At 40.3% G+C, this 22898-nt stretch overlaps 1 protein-coding gene across 1 annotated transcript in view; it reads right to left on the reverse strand.

Annotated features, from left to right (window-relative positions):
* Positions 1–22898, reverse strand: part of TBC1D19 (TBC1 domain family member 19) — a 2958314-nt gene that overhangs the window by 1654119 nt on the left and 1281297 nt on the right. The window contains exon 11 of the mRNA XM_044062152.1: positions 21075–21187. Coding sequence (XP_043918087.1) covers positions 21075–21187 — 113 coding nt within the window. The remainder of the gene's footprint in view (positions 1–21074; positions 21188–22898) is intronic.

Genomic DNA, 22898 nt, shown 5'->3' on the forward strand with positions numbered 1-22898 from the left:
CTTTTGAAGGTACAATTTTAATGCAGTTGGCCTGTTTACTTCACTAAGTTTCGGCAGAATATATAAACATAAGATGGAGCAATTGTGAGTGAAATTCCTATCTCAAGGCCAAAATGTTGAATTTTCAGACATGAACTCCTTTGTTTTTCTGTTAACATGTCTTTTGTCAGAGAAGCTGAAAAGGATGGCAAACTGGTATGTGGATCAAACTAGTACCAACAGAATTAATCTTGTTTTGTTTAACTTTGATTTCAGAAGTACCTTTTGAATTAATAGCAATGAAGGAAGTGAGTGCATACGTATGCAAGTCCGAGGGAGGGAGAAGGCATGGAACTTTCAAGTTAGAGGATGATGCATAACAGTATACAACTCCAGCAGCACATTAGCACGGAAATAAACAGCAAAGAGGTCAATTTGGGCTATGCTCCAAATATAAATAATCAATTAAAATATTGTAGTGCATGCAACATGCTGACCGGGCTCCAATACTCAGAAAAAGATAAACCAGTTAATTGCCAGAATGGCACACAACCCGGCCTTAACAAATGTTAAGCACCCCCTGCGAAAGTTATTAAGGTCAGGTCTAGTGCCAGGCAATAAAATCTACTTATAATGACTAGCAAATGACAGCAGCAGAACAAAACCACATATTTTGTGAAGAACAAACCAAAAATATGAAGCAATAATCTGGATGACCATGGAAAATCTAGACAGTTGAGAGGTACTGAGGTAAGGTTAAACGTAACGGACTGTGTTACACTACCTCTCTGACAGCATACGCTAATTATTGTATGGCTCTGAAAGCCGGGAAAATACCTAGCGATTTGTTCCCCTTTAGCTAGTAGTCATGGAGCAGATAAAGCTTCATACACTACAATTATGATTGTCTCACTGATCATAGCCCCTTATTATGTGTTCTCGAAACAGATACCAAAGATTCACCTCTCAAGCTGGAAGTTTTTAGCATACATGTCTGGAACGCATAACTGGGTTATGATCAGTGACCTGATCATAATCCTCTATGTTCTGTTCAGTTGCCATTATTTATTTATTTATTAGACTATACAGTGCATTCTGTTGTGGAACTCAAAATGGCATGAGAGAGAGGGAGACAGGCAGTATTTAATTACCCACTACCACAGCACTGTTTCCCTCCACAGCTGACAGGATTATTTGTGACGTTCTTTGCTGATGTAACACATTGCTCTTTATGTTGCTCTGAATGAGGCTTGGAACCAACTTGGTCTGAAAAGCTATTAGATCTCAGTTTATATTTCTTTTACACTGACGTGCACATTATTTTCTTGGGGAGACCAGACATTCTGTACTGGTTCTACTTGAAAGTCTGTCATGATACTTTTGCACTGCACAACAGGATGGATGAGCATGCCTAATGAATGATTATAAGGACTTACCTATCACAGAAATGCTTTCCTTACTGACTGGAAAATGACAGTTCTAGCTTCCACTAAGTCCAATATTTTTTTTAACAGGCATTAAGGTTTCCTAAGATGCACTCTTATATAAGGAGCCATCAATAAGCAGAAGATGTGACACAAAGTTTAGAGAAAATGTTTTACAGTGACCATACTCAAACAAGATATGCAGATTACAATGTTGTTTCCTATTCCTTGTCTTCCGAATTCCTGTTAAATCCACTAAACCTCTATGAATGTCAGCACATGTTGTAGAGCTATATGTGATTTGCTTCTACTTGTTACATGTTTAATTTAGAATAATCAAAACAATATAGAGCTGAAATCAGACAATTATATGACAGACCACTCTGAACTTGAAACAAAATCAAGTTTTTATTTAAATGTCTAGCTAGAGCTGACTATCACCACACCCTTTTCAGCTGACAGGAACTCTATGGTCAATGAAATGTTCAGCAGATTAGTGCAATTCTGTAATAGGACTGGGCATTGTTGCACCATTCAGATGAAAGGGACCCCATATTCAATAAAATGCTCATCAAAGTTTTTGGGTTTCCACAACACAACCAGACATGACATAAGAACAGAAATTATGCATCTGTGGCAGACATTCCAAACACACTGTTCCACTGAATCTACCTTAAATATTCTTTTTCAGCACAATTCATGTTCAAATGTATTATAATGCTTTCTTACAAAACATTTCATAACATGAATTTGAGCAATTGTGTAACCACACGAAAACCAAACAAGCTATCTAAAAACAAGTGAAACATATCTAAAGCAAGAAAATATTGCTACAGCAGTACTGTAACAAAAAAGAACAGAAAAGCTCACAGCAAAGACTCGTATGTCTGCAATAAATGGCTCATAAACTACTGAGTCAAAGACCACAATAAAATTGTTTTCAACAGATTGTAGTAAGCCAATGCGTTGCATTAAAACTATTCAAAACTATTCCTAACAGCTGTTAATAAGTCAGTAGCTTTCAAGTTACACATTCCATAATGGAAAAACTTTTTCATTGTAACTTAAAGAGCAGTAATTCAGATAGTGAATAACAACCTGAACAGTTATATAAAGTGGTCTATATACAGTTATGTCATGATCAAAGCAAGTCCTAACTGGTACAGACTATAAATATCCATGCCCAAAAAAATTCAAAATGTCCAAGCAGCTCCTAAAGACAAACACATGGTACAGTACTTCTTCAGAGGCAACCTCACAAGAAGCACCAAGCCTCAAAATGTATTGGACAGCTTTCCTTATACCGTTTCTCATGGAATAAGTATTAAAACGTCAGTGGCTACCTCACTTGCACTACACCCACTCCAACAATGGAAAACTCCAAGCACCAATTCCAGCAGTTTCTACATACCAAAAGTATAAAGCTGGAATACCCACTCATAATGACAGCACTGTAAAGGCCCTAAAATCTCAAACATAATGACAATCTGAACTGGTTCAGGACTTAAAAATGAATCCAAAGAAGGTGCTATTAAAACTTTGTACACATATCTGCAAGAACCTACGTGATTACAGAACTTGTCTTTAGTTTTCTCTTCTAGAAGCATATATTCTCTGAATTGGAGTCAGTACAGAAATTGTGATTAGAATATGCAGAAATATTTACATGAACTCAGGTTAGCACAGAAACTTTAGAAAAGTATGTTAAATGAGAGCCTTGTCTACAAGAGCATTATCTTTTGCTTCTACTTTTCGTATACTATTCCAAGGAAGATGAAAATATCACATGCTGTTCTCTAGAAAAGTAGGACAATAAAATGATGCAACTCATTTGAAAAATTGTCTTCAGTTTTGATTCACACAATATAGACGCCTTTTATTTTAAATCTGATACACTGATTATACCGGTTTCTGGAAAAAGAAGAATAAACTATGAAATCTGATGATGCACTGTGTCACCATATGCACCACCATCACGCAAATATCCAGAGAGGAGAAAAGTATCTATCTTCTGTGTTGTTAAATAAGCAAATACTGGTTCTAAACGTTTTGTAAATACTCTTTTTTAAACGTCTTTATTAAATCATCACATTTTAAGTTGTAATACTGATTAGCAAACATTAACAGAAAACAAAACAAACCGTAATGACACTTTCCATGTCATTATCATGCAACATACATACATGTTATTTTTTTACAATTATCATTCACTGTATGATTACCCAAGTTGATCAGTTCCTGCTTTCCCTTTAACCTCACTAATCCTTCTGAATATTATTCTGCATACATTGCTTCCACAAATTCCATTTATTGCTATGAAATGTACTAATCACAACTTCATTTACAATGGAAACAGACTGATTTCCATTTTCTAGTAACAGTTTTTTTGGTAGCTAATAATTTTAAACATAGTAAGGCCTTACTACATATAGGCAGTTCAAATCCTATGTTACAACTCAAGTTAATAATTTCCTTCTCTGATATCCTCCTTTCACTTCAGTGATTCTAACAGTGTCAAACGAGAGGGATTTTTCTGTATTTATGTTTGTGTGAGAATTTGATTTTTGCTTCCTACGAGATTTTCTCCCAGATTTTCTACTGACAACACACCTCATATGATGTGTAATATGTCATAAATGGGGTGTGCTACAAAAATGCAAAATATGAATGTTGTTCAGTAGACAACGGGCTAGATATTGGTGTCAGTATCAAAATACTACCTGGTGATACTAAATTTATTTTTCAAATTTATTAAAGAAAAATAGCATTTTATCTGCCATAATGTACTAGTACTGTGGTCAAACAAAGAGTTACATTTTTTGTAATCATGCAAGATAGACCCAAAATATCAAGCAGTGAATTGTCTGATCAACAGCTTTCCAGTGATGTATGATCACACTGCTGTTTTGTGATATTTATTGCACAATCAATGCATATAGTTATATTAGATTTCAAAACAGCATTATTAATCTATAGAACCGTGCATTTTAGAGGGTGACTATGAATAGCAAAACTGTGTGCTATGCATATGACAGCAGTATTTGTTGGGTCTATATTACATGAACGAACAATCAAAATGTTGAGTACAACATAATCAACACACTTTGATCGATCGTTTATGTAACAGAAACCTAAAAACCCTGAAAAATAAAAAATTGAAAGATTTTGTTTGCCCCACACCTTCCCTGTACTAACATACAACACACACACATACAATCAATGCATACAAACCCCTACACACTCAGATCATTCAAACACTTAAAAACCTAAACAAACACATCTACTTTTAAAACAAAGTGGGGGGCTATGCCCCCCCCAGACCCCCCGATGTGGGGGGCTGTGCCCCTAACACCCCCCCTAACTAAGCATACCAACTTCGAGATTGCTGTATATTGGGGAAAGGGCAAATTCCCGGTAATCTTGGTGAAAGGGCAATTTCCCGGTAATCGCTTCTATAAGAAGTCGCTTTGCGATTACCGGGAAATTGCCGTTTCCCCAATGTACAGCGATCTCGGAGTCGGTATATAAAAGCAAAGCAGCCTCTTACCTAGCCATTCCGGACAGTGTAGTGTGTTTATATCAAAGCTACACTCACTAGCAAGGCCGACTAAAACATTCCAGAAAGTACAGTTTTGTACCTACCATAAATGTAGATGTCCGATAGGTATGCATCTGCAGTCATAACATATGGGTTGTCCTGCCTCAGGCAGCCCTCGGTCGGCCCGATTCCAAAGTCTGGGTCTGGCCTCGGCTGATGTCGCACTTCACCTGACGTCATAGCTCCTGGGGTATAAAGGCATCAGCCGACGCCATTTTCCTCAGTGTTTCTTGCCCCAGATGCCAGGTGCCCTCTAAGAAGGCTAAATTTGGATAATTGCTGTAAATTCCAAACAGTAGCAAAGTAAATATATATATATATATATATATATATATATATATATATATATATATATATATATACACATATATACATACAAACAAATACACCATAACAGATTCCCCCAGCTAGCTGAAAGAGGGGTAAACACCCTAGGAATACCACAGAGGGGAAGGAGGGTGGGTAATCCTGACTGCAGATGCATACCTATCGGACATCTACATTTATGGTAGGTACAAAACTGTACTATGTCCTTCAAGGATGCATCTGCAGTCATAACATATGGGTAGAATACCATAGCCAAACTGGGGGAGGAGGCACTAAGATAAAGATGGTGTAGTTAAGATCCCTTGTAAAACTGCAGTAGCAAAGCCTGCTCGGGATCTGGAGTATAAAGGAAGATTGTAATGCTTGGCAAATGTATGCATGGAGCTCCAAGTAGCAGCTTCTAAAATGTCTTTGGTAGCCACTCCTCGTAGAAAAGCTGTAGTGGTGGCTGTAGCCCTTGTGGAGTGAGGCCTGATATTTTCAGGAGTTGTCTTTCCATGAAAAGAGTAACAGAATCGAATGCAATTTCCTATCCATTTTGAAATTGTCTGTTTGATAATTGCTTTTCCTTGCACTCCTGTTGCATATGCTACCAGAAGCTGGTCAGTTTTTCTGCTGGTCTTAGTTCTGTCCAGGTAGTAGCGCAGTTGTCTATGTACATCTAAGGTGTGTAGTAGCTTTTCCCCCCTGTTCTGTGGGTTAGGGAAGAACGTAGGTAAATGAATAGCTTGGTTCAAGGATACCCTGGATACCACCTTTGGCATGAAAGTAGGATTGGTTCTCAGAGACACTCTATCCTGGTGAAAGATAAGGAAAGGCTGTACTGCCATTAATGCCTGTAACTCTGATACCCTTCTTGCTGAAGTGATTGCTAGAAGGAAGGCAGTTTTCCAAGATAAGAACTGTAAGTCTGCTGATGCAGCTGGTTCAAAAGGGGGAAGTGTTAATTTTTCCAGCACAAAATTGAGATCCCATGCAGGCAGAGGTGGTTTCCTTGGAGGTTTTACATTTCTGATCCCTCTTAGAAATTGTCTGAGGAGAGGTTGAGAGAAGATAGGAGGATCCATGTTGTACTCTGCTGAAATTGCTGAAGCATGAATCTTAATGGAAGAATAGGACAGGCCATTGTGGAACAGTTCTGCTAAGTATTCTAGGATGTGTGCTAGGTTTGCAAGCATGACATCTGTTCCCTTTGATGCACTCCAAATGAGGAATCTCTTCCATTTGGCTGAGTATGTTTTCCTTGTGGAGGGTCTGCGAGCCTCCAGGATAATGTCCTTGACTCTCTGAGATAAAGCAGGCTGGTTTTGTTTTATGCAATTTTCCAGGCAGTTAGCTGCAGCGTTTTCAAGTTTGGATGCAGGGTCTTGTAGTTGTTCTGTGTTAGAAGTAAAGGCCATAGAGGTAGAGGCCATGGGTTCGTCCGAGACATGCTTCACAGTAGCGGATACCAATGTTGCCTTGGCCAGTCTGGAGCTATCAGAATTACCTTTGGCTGTTCCTCCCTGATCTTCAGTAGAACTTTGTACATCAATGGGAGAGGTGGGAAGGCATAAACTGTCAGGGCCTTCCAGCTGAAAGAAAGGGAGTCCACCCTCCAGGCTTGTGGGTGGTATACTCTTGAGCAGAATTTCTTCAGTTGGTGGTTGAGTGGGGAGGCGAACAGGTCTATTTCTGGCATTCCCCATTTCTTTGTTATGGTTTTGAAGATATCTGGATGCAGCATCCATTCGTGAGCATCCGTGGTAGTTCTGCTTAATTTGTCTGCTAGTGAATTCTCTTTTCCTGGTACGAATCTGGCCTGCAGTTGAATGTTGAGATTCAGGCCTAGGTTCCACAGCTCCATTACCATCCGGCATAAAGGGTAGGAGTGCGTGCCTCCCTGTTTGTTGATGTACCACATGACTGTGGTATTGTCTGTCCTTATCAGCAGGTGTCCTTGCTGAAGGAATGATGTGAATGCCTCTATTGCATGCTTCACTGCCAGCATCTCCTTTAGATTTATGTGTAGATTCAGCTGGTCTTGGGACCATAGGCCTTGGATACACTTGTCTTCCATGTGTGCGCCCCAGCCTAGGTCTGAGGCGTCCGTGGTGATGGTCTGCCTTGGTTGTGGTTTGTGGAAAGGCAACCCTCTGTTGGTCTTGCAGGCCTGAGCCCACCACAGGAATTCCTTTTTCAGGCATGGAATGATTGGTATCATGGTTTCTAGACTGTGTCTGTGTTGAGACCATACATTTCTTAGGTACCATTGTAATTTCCTCATATGTAGTCTGGCATGTGGTATCAAGATTATGCAGGATGCCATGTAACCCAGGGCCTGCAGGACTTTCCTTGCAGTAAGCTGAGTTTGTCTTGTCAATGCCGTAAAGTAGACTGGAAGTTGTTTTTGTTTTTCTTCTGTGAGAAAAGCCATCTGAGTTATTGTGTCCAGGTCTGCCCCCAAAAATGTTATCCTTTGAGATGGCACTAGTCTTGACTTCTGTATGTTGACTGTGTATCCCAAAGCTTGTAGCAGTTGTATGACATAGGCCAAATCCTTTATTATTTTTGTCTTGTTGTCCGCTTGTATTAGGCAGTCGTCCAGGTATGGGTAGATTTGAATTCCCTGAAGCCTGCAATGTGCAATTACTGATGCCAGGCATTTCGTGAATACTCTGGGCGCAGTAGATAAGCCAAAGGGCAATGCTGAGAATTGATAATGCTCTGATCCTGCAAGAAATCTGAGGTGTCTTCTGCAATCTGGTCGTATAGGGACGTGCAGGTATGCCTCCTTGAGATCTAGAGTCACCAGCCAAGACTCCTTGCCCAACATGGGAAGAAGTTGCTGTAGGGTCAGCATCTTGAATTTTGGTACAATGAGATATGTGTTCAGTGCGGACAAGTCGAGAATAGGCCTCCATTGAGTTTCTTTTCTTGGTACAAGGAATAGTCTGGAGTAAAATCCTTGGCCTTGTTCCATAGATGGTACCTTTTCTATTGCTCTCATCCTTAGTAAGTTGATGACCTGTTTTAGAGCCTCTGACTTCTGGCTTGGAGGAAGGTTTGGCATTCCTCTCTTTTTTGGTAAAGTGTGGAAGTGAAACCTGTAGCCTTTGTCTATTGTTTGCAAAGTCCATTTGTCTCCTGTAATGCAATGCCAGTTTTTTGAAAATAAAGCTAACTTTCCGCCCAAGGGTGCTTCCAATTGTTCCCTGGTAGGCGGAATCAGAGCCAAGTCATTGTGTCTGTCCTGTGGAAGTGGTTGCAGTCACAGCTGTGGAGGCACTCCTCTGGTTGTCAGGTTGCCACTGACGGCCCCTGTAGGTACCCCTTGATTGACCTCTGCCTCTGGGGCGTCTATTTCTGCCTCTCTGTGCTCTGGTGGTGTCTGGAAAGGACCAATTCTTCGAAGGCCAATTTCTGCTGAACCTCGGAGGTTGGACCTGCAGAAAATCCTTGACTGTTTGCACAGATTTTGCCTTTTCTTCCACTTTCTTTAGTACCTCCTGTGCAGGGGAGCCAAATAAACTTTGTTTCTCCATAGGGGCATCTAGGAGTTTAGATTTTACATGGTCTGGCAAGGATTGCTCTTTTAGCCAGGCATGCCTTCGAATCACTGCTCCAGTCATAGCTGATCTAAATGAAGCCTCCAGTGCATCATAGCCACATTTTATAAAATGATTACTGACCTGCTGAGAATTGTGTACCAACTCCTGAAGGGACTTACGGTCTAAAGGTTCAGGAGAGGAAAGCTTTTTATTTAGCTGATCTAACAAAAATTCCTGGTACTGTATCATGTGAAATTGACAGTTTAATGCCCTGGCAGAAAGAGTAGCAGATGTATAAACTTTTTTACCCCATCTCTCTAATGCTCTTGATTCTCTTTCAGAGGGTAGGGGTTTTGGCAGAGGCAGCTGCAACACCCTTGGGGCCCTGAGAAATGGTTTCTGGGTCTGCAGCGTGGGCCTTGTACAAGTGGAAATGAGAATCCGGGACCCTGTAATATCTGTCAGGTTTGGCAGGGGCCGGGGGAAGAGAATCAGGGGCTGAACAGGCATCATTGTATGCATCATCAACAACTGATAGTACAGGTGGTATGGCTAGAGGCCTATGCTGTGGTAAGTGTAAAAAAGTCCTTAGCCTTTTCCTAGAATCAGAAAAATCCTGACCCTGCCATTGGAAATGTTCCCTCATTGAATGTAGAGTTTCCCCAAATGAAAATTCTTCTGGGGGGGAGGCAGAAGGAATGGAGTCTTCTGCATCCGAATCCTCATAAGGTGAGCATGGGCCTTCCTGATGGTCTGATACATCTGATCCATCCGAGGAATAGTCAGAGGAAAGAGGTTCAGGGGGTTCAGTCCTAGGCCTTTTTTCAGGAGGGGGTTGTGAGGCCCTGTCTGGGTGAGGTTGGGATCCCCTGATCAAAGAAATAAGGTCCTCAGCGAGGCTGAGAATTTGAGAACTTGAGGAAGGTCTGTGAGGTGGAGCTTTTGTAGGTAAGGCCTTGGAAAGTTTAGCTGCTTTAGCCCTGGAGAAGGCCTTAATAGACATAGAAGCAGGGGGTCTAGCTGCCCCACGTGCAGGAGTAGAAATGTCCAATGGAATGGTGTCGGACAATTCTAGTGTGCCTGCTTCTTCGGTAGGAATTTCTGTAGCCGACTCCACCGGGGCCTCTGAGGCCTCGGTCGTCAGAGGCATGATTGCGGCCGGAGGAAGAATCGAGGACTCGGTTTCAGCCGAAACCGAGACACTCGCAGTAGGCCCAACCGTGGTTTCAGCCGAAACCGCGGGCCGCGAGTGTCGGTCCTTTTCCTTGCGTTTTTTAGCTAAATGAGTAGTCGGAGTCTCCGACGGCATTTTATATGCAAAAGCGGGACCAAAAAACTCTTCTGCAAACTCCGACCGATGTCTAAGTGTCCGTCGGTTGAAGGAGGCACAGGCTAAACAAGCTGATACGTCGTGGTCTGGGCCTAAGCAAGGAAGGCAGTAAGAGTGGAAATCCTTATGAGGTATTTGTTTCCCACAAGTTAAACAATTATTTACTTTTTCTGACATCGGCTGAGGCAAGAAAGAGTCCCCAACTTAGCTTTTTAGAAGTCTTCGGTAGCTGAAATCTCTGGATCTGACCGACCGGCACTTGCGAACAGCTTCTGCTTCGGGCACCGCGCGGCAAGAAAGAATGAGGAAAATGGTGTCGGCTGATGCCTTTATACCCCAGGAGCTATGACGTCGGGTGAAGTGCGACATCAGCCGAGGCCAGACCCAGACTTTGGAATCGGGCCGACCGAGGGCTGCCTGAGGCAGGACAACCCATATGTTATGACTGCAGATGCATCCTTGAAGGACATCTCCACATTTCAACATTTACAGTCTCCAATTACATGAACGTTCAATCAAAGTGTGTTGATTATGTTGTACTCGACATTTTGATCGTTCGTTCATGTAATATGGACCCTATTTGTCTACGTGTAGTTCACCCGGTTTTTACAATATAAATTCCAATACAAACACAGAGGTAATATTGATAATTATTTTACCAAATAAACATTTATAACTCTGGAAGCTTTCTCATGACTCACCATGTTTTAATCCCAAATTTTAACCAACACTCATGGCTTGAATATACGTACCATCCTTGACATTATTATATAATGCTCTATATCTGCATAATTCATGTAAATATGGAAAATGTAATATTTTCAAAATTTCTACAAGTACTCTAATAACTGCAGCCTTGTACATCCCATGCTATTGCACTGTGAATGCCAACAAAATCATGACAGCTTTTATTTCGCACATTTGTCCATCATGCAGAGCCTACCATTAATGAGATATTATGTTCAGTATTAGAATCTTATTAACATTAATCCAGTGTACCCAAAACAAATAGCTATGTCTATGTTTGCTTTGTCTTATCCAAGTGCCTCTATAGCATTATTTTGTTCTAACATTAACTACTTTTGTAGGCATCCCTAACAGACAGAAATACTCACCACTTTTGTTTTAATATAAATATAAGTTTCATATTTTCCTGTAGTCTCCTGATAACATTTCTCAATTTCTCATTAATTCAGACCTTGTACATCCCACACTGATGTATCCACTAAGGGCACTTACAATATCCTGCCAGTATGAAGATGCTTCCTTAGTACCTAATTCATGATCTACTTTTCATTAGATAGCATCAATATTAGAATAATGTTAATATTAATACAGTGTAGCTCAATTAAATAGTTACATAGTCTGTGCTTATCTTCTCCAAGTGTTTTCACCATTATTTATTTTCTAATATCTAAAGTTTGCATAAGCTCCCATAACAGTACAGTATTACACTCAAGTTATAATTTATTAATACAAATACAGGACACAGACCATCATTTTTACAACTTTTTAGATACACTTTTTGTAACTCAAGTGTTGTACATCCCACATGTGCAATATGGATACCTGCTATACTGTCAACCTCAAGATGGTCTGTTGCTCCTTACTGTATGACCTACAATTCATGAGATATTAGTCCCTATATTAAAACACTGCTAATATTAACATGTTGTACTTCAGACAATCAGTTGTGTCTGTCTGTGTTTCTCCTACCCAGCTGTGATTAATCTAATATTTTTCTAACAATGTGTTCTTTGCCCTCCATCCAAAGCATATATTTCTCCCTTACACAGCATGACATATTTGAAGCATTAACTTAAGCAGTGGAATATTGCTAATATTAATGATATGCCTGAATCAAACACATATATTAAGGAATGTCTTCAAGCTACCCGACATTTTTATTCACTGTTTTACTAACAGCCACCACTGTATAAACCCGCCAACATGATTTTATCATAATCCATGTTTGTCCTAATAAGGGAAATTTGGAAATACTTCATATTTTTAATAACTTTTTGCAAATACTCCGATAATTTGTTTACTTTTATTTATTTTACATTTGTATACTGGGAGTGTCTGACTGGCACAGACCCATTTTCAGTGGATGCCTGGGGAGAAAAGCTCCACAGATAATTACATAAATTAAAGTCATATGAGTAAAATTACTAACATACAAGAAAATTACAAACACACAAGAAAACAGTTGCATTGGATTAACATTGAGTAAAATATGACATCAGTATATGTGATAACTAATAAAGAACAGTAGGAAGCAGAAGATTAAACATTCATTTATTAAACATAATTAAATCAATACTTGAACTGTGCATAGGATTACATTTAAACACAAGTTTAATTTACAGGTTTGACAGTGGGTTTACTCTGTAAATGACAGAGCAGATTGTAAATGCAGTACGGGAAGATTTAGGAAGAATCTGAAGACAGACAAATGGTCAGTAGAGCAGGTATTATAAAAGATAGTTAAACAGTGCTAATGAGTGTGAGGAGAGGAGCTGAGAAGGCAAGGTAAAAGATAGATTAGTTGGGGGGTGGGGTGGGAAAGGAGAAGGGAGACAGCCAGTATGATTAAATGCATAAGGAGGAGAAAATTTGATAGTAAAATTGGTAATTGGAGGAAGATTTAGTCAGGACTAGTGCATGGGCATTGTCATTTATTATTCAGAAAGTTGTTGAATAGGTTTTTAAATTGAGTTGGGCTGTCGGTAGCTATGACAGGATGTGGTATAGTATTCCAAACTTTAGAGATATAGTTGGAGTAAAGAGTTACCAGTGGTATTACTGGATTTAGATACTTGTAGTAAGGATTTATTTGTGGATTGGAGAACTCGAGCAATGTGTATGGTTGCAGCAATTACCGATGAGAGGGAGTTTTTTCCGGTAGATGAAACAATCTGTGTGGAGTAAGGAGTTGAGTGTAGGTTAGGTAATGGGGTAGTTCTACCCAGTTCAGTTGTCATAAGGCAGAGCAGTGGTGAGACCAGTGAGGGGAGTTGGTAGCAAATTTAGCAATTTTACTGTAGCAGGTTTCTAGTTTGGTTAGATCACTTTTCTTTAGACTGGAGAAGATAAGGGAGGCATATAGCTGGGTGGAGAGTAGGTGAGTGCTGGTGGTGGTAGCCTGTCTTGTGTTGCTAGTGAGGAAGGACTTGAGTCTGTGTAGAACTCCTAGTTTTGAATGTGCTTTTTTGATAGTCTGGGATAGGTGAATATCAAATTTCAGATTACTGTCTATTAGTACACCTAGTATTTTGTTTGACCTACGATTGATATTATGGTATTACTGGAAGACAGAATTTGGAATGGAATTGCAAGGTCACATTTTTTACTGAGGTAAAAGAGCATCAGTTTAGTTTTTAGATGAATTCAGGCTTAGCTGTGCGTCAGATAACCAGGTTTCAACAGCTAGGAAAGACTGCTGAGTTTTAACTTCAAGTTCTTTTAGAGCAGGTGCAGCACAGGTGAGTGGAGTCATTAGCATACTGGACAATGGAGGCTAGGGAAGTGGCTGTATGAAGCCTATTGGTAAATATGCTGCAAAATAGAGGAGTTAGCACTGATCCTTGGGGGATCCCCATGGTCACTGGTAAAAGGGAAGAGAGATCATACTGCAATTAGACAGCTTGCTGATGATTAGTTAAGTAATGAAGGAACAAAGAGATTGAAGAATGGCTGAGTTTTAGGTGGGAGAGTTCGTTAAGTAGTTTTTGATGAGAAACAGTATCAAATGCTTTGGATAGGTCGAGGAAGATAGAAGATACCAGATTCCCATAATTTCTATTTTGATTGATAGTATTGGTAAAGCTGAGCAAGGCAGTTGTGGTACTATGATATGGTCGGAAACCATGCTTTGTGCCAGAAAAGAGATTACTGGATAGGAGGTAGTTGAACAGCTGCATTATGAATGGATATTCTGGAGACAGATACAGATGATAAGATTGCTATGGGTCTATAGTTGGAGAATTCGAAACAGGTGCCACCTTTGTGTAAAGGAATTATAGAAGATATTTTCCAGCGTAGAGAAACATGTTGTTCAGTTATACAGTGGTTAATGTGAATAGAAATCAGACAGTAGATGACATCTGCTGCTAGTTTTAAGAACTCAGATGGCAGGTTAAAAGATGCAAGGGTTGTGGGCTTTAGTTTAGACAGTATTTTTTTTTATGGTGCAAGTCTGGACATTAACTGCACCCCTAGCAAGAGACATACATCCCTGTATATCTCACAGTGACTTTGCTACTGTGCATGCCTTCCAAATCATGTCAGCATTAAGATACCATCTTGTTTCAAACTGCAGGACTCCCCATTCTAGAGACATTACCATCTATAGTGGAATGCCACTAATATGAATAACCTGTACCTGAAACAAATGATTACATCTCTAGATATGTTTATCCTACACAACTTCTCTTACTGTTGTTTTTGTTTTAACAGTCACTGCTTGCACAGGACCCTGTAACCCAGCAGTACTACAACTGCATGTTTGTATTATTCATAAAAATATGGAAAATATTTCAGATATTTTCTAACTGTCTACAAATACTTTTCAATTACTCTGGCCATGTTCAGCATGTACTTATGTGCTCCCACTCACTGCCAACAGCAAAGAGACTATCGACCTTAAGCTATGACTGTAAGGTTACTGGAACAATAAAATGGCAGCAGTGAAGCATTTTAGCTTGCTGAAAACAATAACAAAGGCTATCCCCCAAAAATATCAAAAGCATTTAAGATAAAACTAATATGCATTACACACATTATAATAAATAGTGGCGTGGAGCTGTTTCATACAAGGTACAGCAATTAAATGTTTGCAGAGATCAATATAAAGCACAACATACTGTCAAGCAAGACAGAAATACTGGATCAGAGCTGTGACATAAAGTAAGAAGATACAGCAGCAAAATGTAAAACAACTTTAAAAACTATAGTATAAAGAAAAATAAAACAATGTCAGCAGCAGTCGCGCACAGAGTCTCAATTGTGGCACAAAGCAAGAGATACAAGTGAAATATCTTGAAAGACAAATATTTTAAACTGTACTGCTGAATTAATATATGTGTTTATATCACATCTCCAGCCCAATATCACATTATTATCTTAACACTATGAAATGTTGTGAAGGTATATATAAAAAGACACAACAAAGATGTGCCCATTACACCTCCCCACATATAGAGATGTGTCCACCAATTACAGCCACTTCAGCTGTGTACAGTTCAGATGGTGCCTCCCCAGTTAGAGAAAAGGTGACCAGTGTAATTCCCCAGGGTTCCATATTAGCCCCCCCCTTCTTTTTGACATTTATTTATATGACCTAAATACTGAAAACAAGAATTTCTGTCTGAATAAGTCTGCCGATGACTGTAAGCCGGGTGTGGTAGTTAAATCAAATAATGATACTACCATCCTTCAAATGAAACTAAGACTTGTTAACTTCTACTGCATCAAAAAAAGGGCTAAAACTAAATGCTAATAAATGGATTATCTCCTTTGGAAAACAGCAAATTCCTACACTGAATCAATGACACCCCCACTCTCTAGTAAGTCTGTGTTCAGGGACTTGGGCACCTAGGTTGACAGTTCCTTCTTCTTCAATCACCATGTAGCACCTGTTGTCATAAAATCCTTTTATATCTCATAATTAACCACAAAGGGCATCTCATTTAAGATCAAGGAAATTATTGCACTCTTGTACCTTGCCCTGGTTAAACCCTCCACAGAATAAAATGAGCGAGTCCCACAATATGGAGACTGAATGGCCGAGAGAATGGACTTACATGTACCAAGTCTGAGATGCCATTTCTCAGGATATTCCCCTTTTATCCAAGGTATGGTGATCTCGAAGTTGATGTATATAAGTTGGGGGGGGGGTGCTCACACATGGGGGGTTTGCAGGCAGGGCTTTCCCCCCTGGAAAAAGATGTGTAAAGGAAAAGACTGGTTTTCAAGATTTAGTCTTCTCCTGTGTTTTCTCTCTTTTCGGCACTCGACATTTCAAGTGCCAACATTTCGATAGAGAGCCATATGATATACACTATTTAAAAAAAAATACTTTTAATCAATAAATAGGATTATAAAAGAATTTGACTAAGCAGGACTTCATAGTGAAAAGGCACACAACAGTGGCATGGATGGGGCGTTCTCAATGCAACTGAACCACATCTCTGTGACTACACAAACATAGGTTCATAGGTTGGTACTAGGCTAGCGGCCCTAGGGCCTATACAAGCCTAGTCAAACAATTCCCCAGATATTTCTTCCCACAATATTTACTTCCCCCTGTCTAGCAGGGCAACTGATGTGACTCCTGGGGTGAATTTCCTATCTCCCATCCAACCGTCAAGGTTCCTTTTGAAGAGGGCCAAGGAGGCGCTCCGCTTGACATGTATGGGCAGTCTATTCTAGAGTATGGGGGGGGTCCCTGGGTCATGAACCTATCCCTCCAGCATGTTTTGTTCATTGTGATGACAAGGTTCAGATCCCTGGAGTGTGTGGCTCTGAGGGATTGGGATTTTTTTAAGTGGAGCAAGTCCAACAGCTCAGGGTTTGACATGGCCTTGTATGTTAAGCAGAGATCGCCTCTGAGAAGACGATATGCCACAGAGTATAGCTGTAATTTTATTAGATGGTCAGTATAGGGCATCTGCTTTAGGCCTGTGATTCCTTTAGTGAGGTATTTCTGTGGCCTTTCTAGCTGTTGCAGATGTCTTGCGAGGTACATACCAAATGGGGCACTGTACTCTATAATGGGTCTAATGAGGGATGAGTACAGTGGGACAATGACCTCCTTTTTTCTGGACAAAAGGCCATTAGTGATGAGATGTGCCATATAGATGGATTTCCTGTCTGTTGGGGCGATGTGGTTATCGAAGGTGAGACCACTATCCACCTGTATTCCTAAGTCTCTCATCACACTTTCGGTGTTTAGTGTACTGCCAACCTATGTGGTAATTCATGGTTACATGGTTTTTCCCAAAGGGGATAACTATACATTTCTTGGCATTAAGCTTGAGCCCATGGTTCTGGCACCAAGCATCTGTTTCTGTAAGGCCCTTTTACAGAATATCCACATCATTTTTGGATTCAATAATGGCTCCCAATTTGCAGTCATCTGCGAACTTTGTTAGCCAGAGTCCCTTAGTGTTGGCCTGTACTTCAGAGAAGTAGATGCCAAAGAAGAGTGGTCCCCAGGACTGAACCCTGAGGTACTCCACTTATCACTTGTCTGGAGCTGGATTTGGAGTCAGCTACTTTTACAGTCTGGGTTCTGTCAGTAAGCCAGTTGGCAACCCATCGAGTGACGTAGGGATTTATGCCCAGCTTAGTAAGTTTATCTATGAATCTAGAGTGGGGGGTGGTGTCGAAGGCCTTGGCAAGGTCCAGATAGGCTATGTGGACTGCCTTACCCTCGTCCACAGCTCTGGAGACTGATTCAAAGAAGTCAATCAGGTTCAGGAGACAAGATCGGCCCTTCACGAACCCAAACTGGGTGGGGTCCAGTGTTTGAAGGTTGCCAATGTCTTTGTTTATAAGTTCCATGATAATGCAAGTCCATTCCCTTGCAGATCAGGCTCGTCAGATTGATGGGACGGTAGTTCCTGGGATCCAAGGTGGATCACCCCTTGGGGAGTGGGATAACTGTAGCTGTGCACCACTCAGTGGGCACGAAGCCTGAGGTGAGGCTATGATTAAACATGACACTTAGATGAGGTGCCAGTTCATTTTGTAGTTTATGTAGTACACAGCCCAGGATGTCATCTGGTCCCATGGATGCTGTATTCTTAGTTTTGGAGAGTGCAGTTTCGACCTGTGTGGCCATGATTACCGGAATTTGGCAATCTTTTGGTATTGAGATGGGCCCTTTAGGGGGTGAGAGGGGGGGTGAAGCTGGCACTAAATCGATCTGCCAGGATATTGGCAATATCCTTAGGATCAGTATATTTAATGCCATTCTGTTGTAGCTCAGAGCAGATCTGAGCATTGCCATTTAGATTCTTGACATAACTATAGAATGCCTTGTGGTTGTCTTTGGAATCTTTAGCAATTTTATTTTCGTTAACTAGCTCTGAAGGATTTTATAAGGGATCTCAGCTTCTTACTGAGGCTGGTAAGGGAGTTTTTTGCATCCTGGGATTTTCCTCTTTTCTGCAACAGTTTCTTCCTTCTGTTGTATAGTTTGTTTATGGCAGGGGACCACCAGATTGGCTTCCTGTTTTTGGAGGAGAGCATCTTGGTTCTATTTGGGATGGCACAATTCATGCACGAGTGGATGTGCTTGTACAGTGCCTTAGTGCAGGATTCAGCGGTCGAACTTTCAGCTCCCGTCTGCATGGGTGCCATGATGTTTGTCACTTTTGACTTAAGTAGCATGAGGTTGGCTTTGGAGAAGTTTTTTATGGAGGTTTCCTTACTGGGGGATGGGGGTGGGATGTGGATGTCAGGGGTGATTTTCTTATGGTTAGACATGATCAATGAGGGGGTGACCACTGGTGTGCAGCATCCATCTCTCATGTTGGTAATGACCAGGTCTAGGAAATTGGAGCCCCTGGTGGGACAATGGACTAGTAGATTCAGGGCGTTGGAATTTATGAATTCCAAGAACCGGTGGGAAAAGGTGTTGGTACCCGAGTAGTTTTCACAGTTAATGGCAGGGTAGTTGATTCACCCAGTATTAGGGTGTTTGGTTGTATCTTAATATTTTCCAGTATGTTTAGAAAGGTGTAGTGAGAATCTTGGGGCATGGTGGGGGGATCTGTAGCAAGCTACAATTTGAACTGCAGTCTTACCTAGTGTTAGTTGCACCTGGAGAATTTCAGGTGCATTGTGTTGGGCAGCTAGCTTGGAGGTGTGAATATCCTTGGTGAAATTGGACACTCCTCCACCTTTAGTGTTTCGGTCTTGGTTTGGTGGCTGAAAAGTGTGGTAAGAGTTGTAGTCTGGTATTGCAGGGGGGGCTCTTTGGAGTCTTGAACCAGGTCTCAGTTATTGCACAGATATTGATGATCTCCATTTTTAAGAGTGCCTCGAGAGAGTGCATTTTGAGGTTTAGACTTCTAGCATTGAGTAGTATTACCTTCAGATTTTGCATGCTTGTATCTGTTACGGTGGTGGTTTTGTCCTTTGAAGCTTGCCTAAAAAAGGCACTATAGGGGTTGCAAGAGCTTTAGCCAGTAACCTAAATCGCAGGGGTGGCAGGTGCAGACCATCTCTGGAAAAGCATTGTGGTTTGTCGATCATGTCGTCCCAGGCAGACAGATACTGGATCTCCTTTGAATGACACCAGAAGCTTAGCCAATTGTTGAAGTCAGTCGTTTTGTCCTTATACTGTGGTATCATTTTGGGTGAAGGCAGGATGCTACTCAGGGCTAGGGTCTTACCTGCCTGGGCCACATGATCTGAGAGCTCTTCCATGTCTCTTTTCATGTAGTCCAGGGAGGTATGTCTCAAGTCATTCATTCCAACATGGACAATGACGGAGCCGTATTTGCACTTGTTGTGACTTGACTGCATGCGTTATATGGCGGATCATGGCACCCGACAGGCAGCTGACTGTAATTTTCTCCTTGCTCAGCATGGTGAGTGGGACATCAGTGTGCCTGACTATAGAGTCACCTATGACTAAAGTGTTGGGTATGGTGTCTTGCCTTAGGGGCTGTTGTTGGGTGGCACACTGGTGTTGTGAGCTATGTGTTACTTTGGTTGTGACTGGTGTTTGCTTGCGTTTCAGCTTTGGAGGTCCTTGTTGCTTGGGCAGGTTAATGTTAAGGGCCTCTGCATATGTGGGTTTATTGTTGCTATGCATGGAAATATGCCTCCAAATTTGGCAATTCACTGTTAAGATCCCTGACAGTGAGAAGGACCATCATGATGTTACCCAATTTATGATTTGTAAGTTAGGTTGATATATTCACTAGATGAACTCCAAATGGTAATAACACAAACATTGTTTAATTTTTTTTTTTATTTACTATTTACATTAGTTTTAATATGAATGCATAATTAACATTTTCCTCAGAGTATGAACAACCCATGTCACACTGAAGTCTGTGTTCTGACTGTAGGAGTACAGATTGAAAAATAGTTCTGACTACAGGAGGACTGCTTTTTTATGTGTTAGGATAAATAGATCTATGACTATGCAAAGATGTGTGACTTGATTTATCCTATCTGCTTTCTTTATAAATATGTGCCAAGTAATCATTATTTCCTTTATATAACCAATACAAATCAGCAATAAAATAAAAAAATAGATCTTTTATGTGTTAGGATAAATAGATCTATGACTATGCAAAGATGTGTGACTTGATTTATCCTATCTGCTTTTTTATAAATATGTGCCAAGTAATCATTATTTCCTTTATATAACCAATACAAATCAGCAATAAAATACAAAAAAATAGATCCAGAAAGCACCTGCTCATACATTTTGGAAATTGTTTTATTAAAAGCCATCTCAATAAATAAATGAATACAATGTAATTTTACATAAAGCAATCTGCAATAAAAAAAATCATTGGTTTGGCTTGTTCTTCTAATATGGCTCTAGCAATCCATTTTTTGTGAAAATACTGAGCAGATGTGTAAACGTGATCCAAGAAAGCTTTACTTCAAACTATTGGATAACATGCTGCTTGAACATACATCACTTCATTTACTTAAATAACAACTAGCATATTCTCTTACAATTTGTGTTACTGGCCAACATACATTAGTCTAACAAGAAATAGGCCTAAAATATTTGACTAAAACTGAAAATTTATAATGTGTCTACAATACTTGCTAGTGTTAAAAGAAACTGCTAAGAAAAAAAAAAACAAAGTCTATCGAAACTAAAGTATTATGCATAAACAATAGCATACCTCAGGCTGGTTGCCAGCATTCAGGATAAGTGCCCATAGTTCGGCTCGTAGGCCAGTTGGGCATCCTTGTCGCACATACTGTTGAGCTGCAGCACTATCATGTTCTGCTAATACTGCAACAAAAATGACAAAAAAAGTGTTATAAAAGGACACAATTCAGAAACTAATTCATGAAAACAAGCCTATAAAAATGTTCCAAAAGAATTTTCACTTTAAGTCCTGTTCTGTTTGAGGAGAGTGTAGCCTTGTGGACAAAGAAACATAGAGTGAATCAAATATATCTCACAGAGCAGGAAACAAATGCTTCAAACTCTAATTTTTGTTCCAACATAAAAAAACAAATAGCTTATGTGCTTTTCCAAAGGACTTAATTTTGTCAAGACAGTATATGAGCTGCCTATGCATGTCCAGAGTATGTACAATCCATTCATCTGCATCTGAGGATCTGGATAAAGCCCTGGGAGATTGATGGCTTGATTCAAGGTAAACTCTGAAACAACACTGAGCTTGAATGAGGGATTTCTTCTTAATGAGATCCTATCTTTGTGGAAGACAAACAGAGTTTGCCCACCATGACAGCTTGCAATTCAGATACTCTTTTTGTCCATGTCAGAGAAATGACAAGAGCAGCTTTTCATGTAATGAACCTTAAGTCTTTTTGATATGCAAGTGCAAATGGAGACAAGGTTAACTTTTCCAGCACAACGTTAAGATTCCAGGAAGGAGTAACTGCTTTATGAGGAGGTCTCACATGCAAAACTACCTTAAGAAATTGTTTCACTAAAAACAAATTAGAAAGTGGGAGATCCATGGGCAGACATGCTGAAATGGTCACAAGATGAACCTTTATAAAAGTATAAGAAAGCCAGAGGACAGTAACTCACACAAATATTTAAGCACCAGTGGTACCATAATCCCTGATAGAGCCCCTGGTTATTTGCTAGGCACCAACCGGAATTATTTTCCACTTGCCAATACAAAATTTCATAGGAGCAGGTTTTCTTGCCTCCTTTACTACCTGTTGCACATCCTCATGAAAGCAGTGCCTAAAGGGGATCAGAACTGAATCATCTAAGCAATTAGTTAAAGATGTTTGAGATTTGGGGTAGGGGGAGTTTCAAACTGTCCTTGCCTTGTGTAAGTAGATCCAAGAGCTATGACAGAAGCTAGACACTTGATGAACACCCATGGAGAGGTAGATGACTGAAAGTGTAATGCAGAGAACTGATAATGTGACCCAGACACAGAAAGTCTAAATTTCCTGAATCTTATGTCTATGGGAATGTGATAATATGCATGCTTTATGTCTAATATTACCATAAAAGCCAAAACTTCTGACACACTTCCCCACTTTGGCATAGTAAAAACACAGATAAAATAAGGGACGTTATCAGTGCAAGGAGACCAGTTACCAGTGGAGTCCCCCAGGGTTCTGTGCTGGGACCTCTAATGTTTGGCATCTACTCTTCTGTAGTAAAAGCCAGTACCAAAGGGCTCTGGCTGAATATGCTTGCAGATGACTGCAGGCTAGGAGCAGTCACTGAATCCCAATTTAGCCATCCTGCAGGAAGGTTTGTCTCAAATAAATAACGTGTCAAAATCAAGGTCTGAAACTAAATGCCAAAAAGTGCATTGTTGTATCCTTTGGGAAGTCATCTATACCAGGGAACTACCACATTGACAATACTCACCTAAGAGCTGACCCAGTTAGTCAGGTTTTGAAAACTTATGTGGATAGTAACCTAACATTTATCAACATGTGTCTATTGTAAGAAAGTCCTTTTATACGCACTGCTTATAAACAAAGGGATTTTGTCTAGATTT

Source organism: Protopterus annectens, chromosome 2.part1 (assembly GCF_019279795.1).
Source record: "Protopterus annectens isolate FY-2018-M chromosome 2.part1, PAN1.0, whole genome shotgun sequence".
NCBI lineage: Eukaryota > Metazoa > Chordata > Ceratodontiformes > Protopteridae > Protopterus > Protopterus annectens.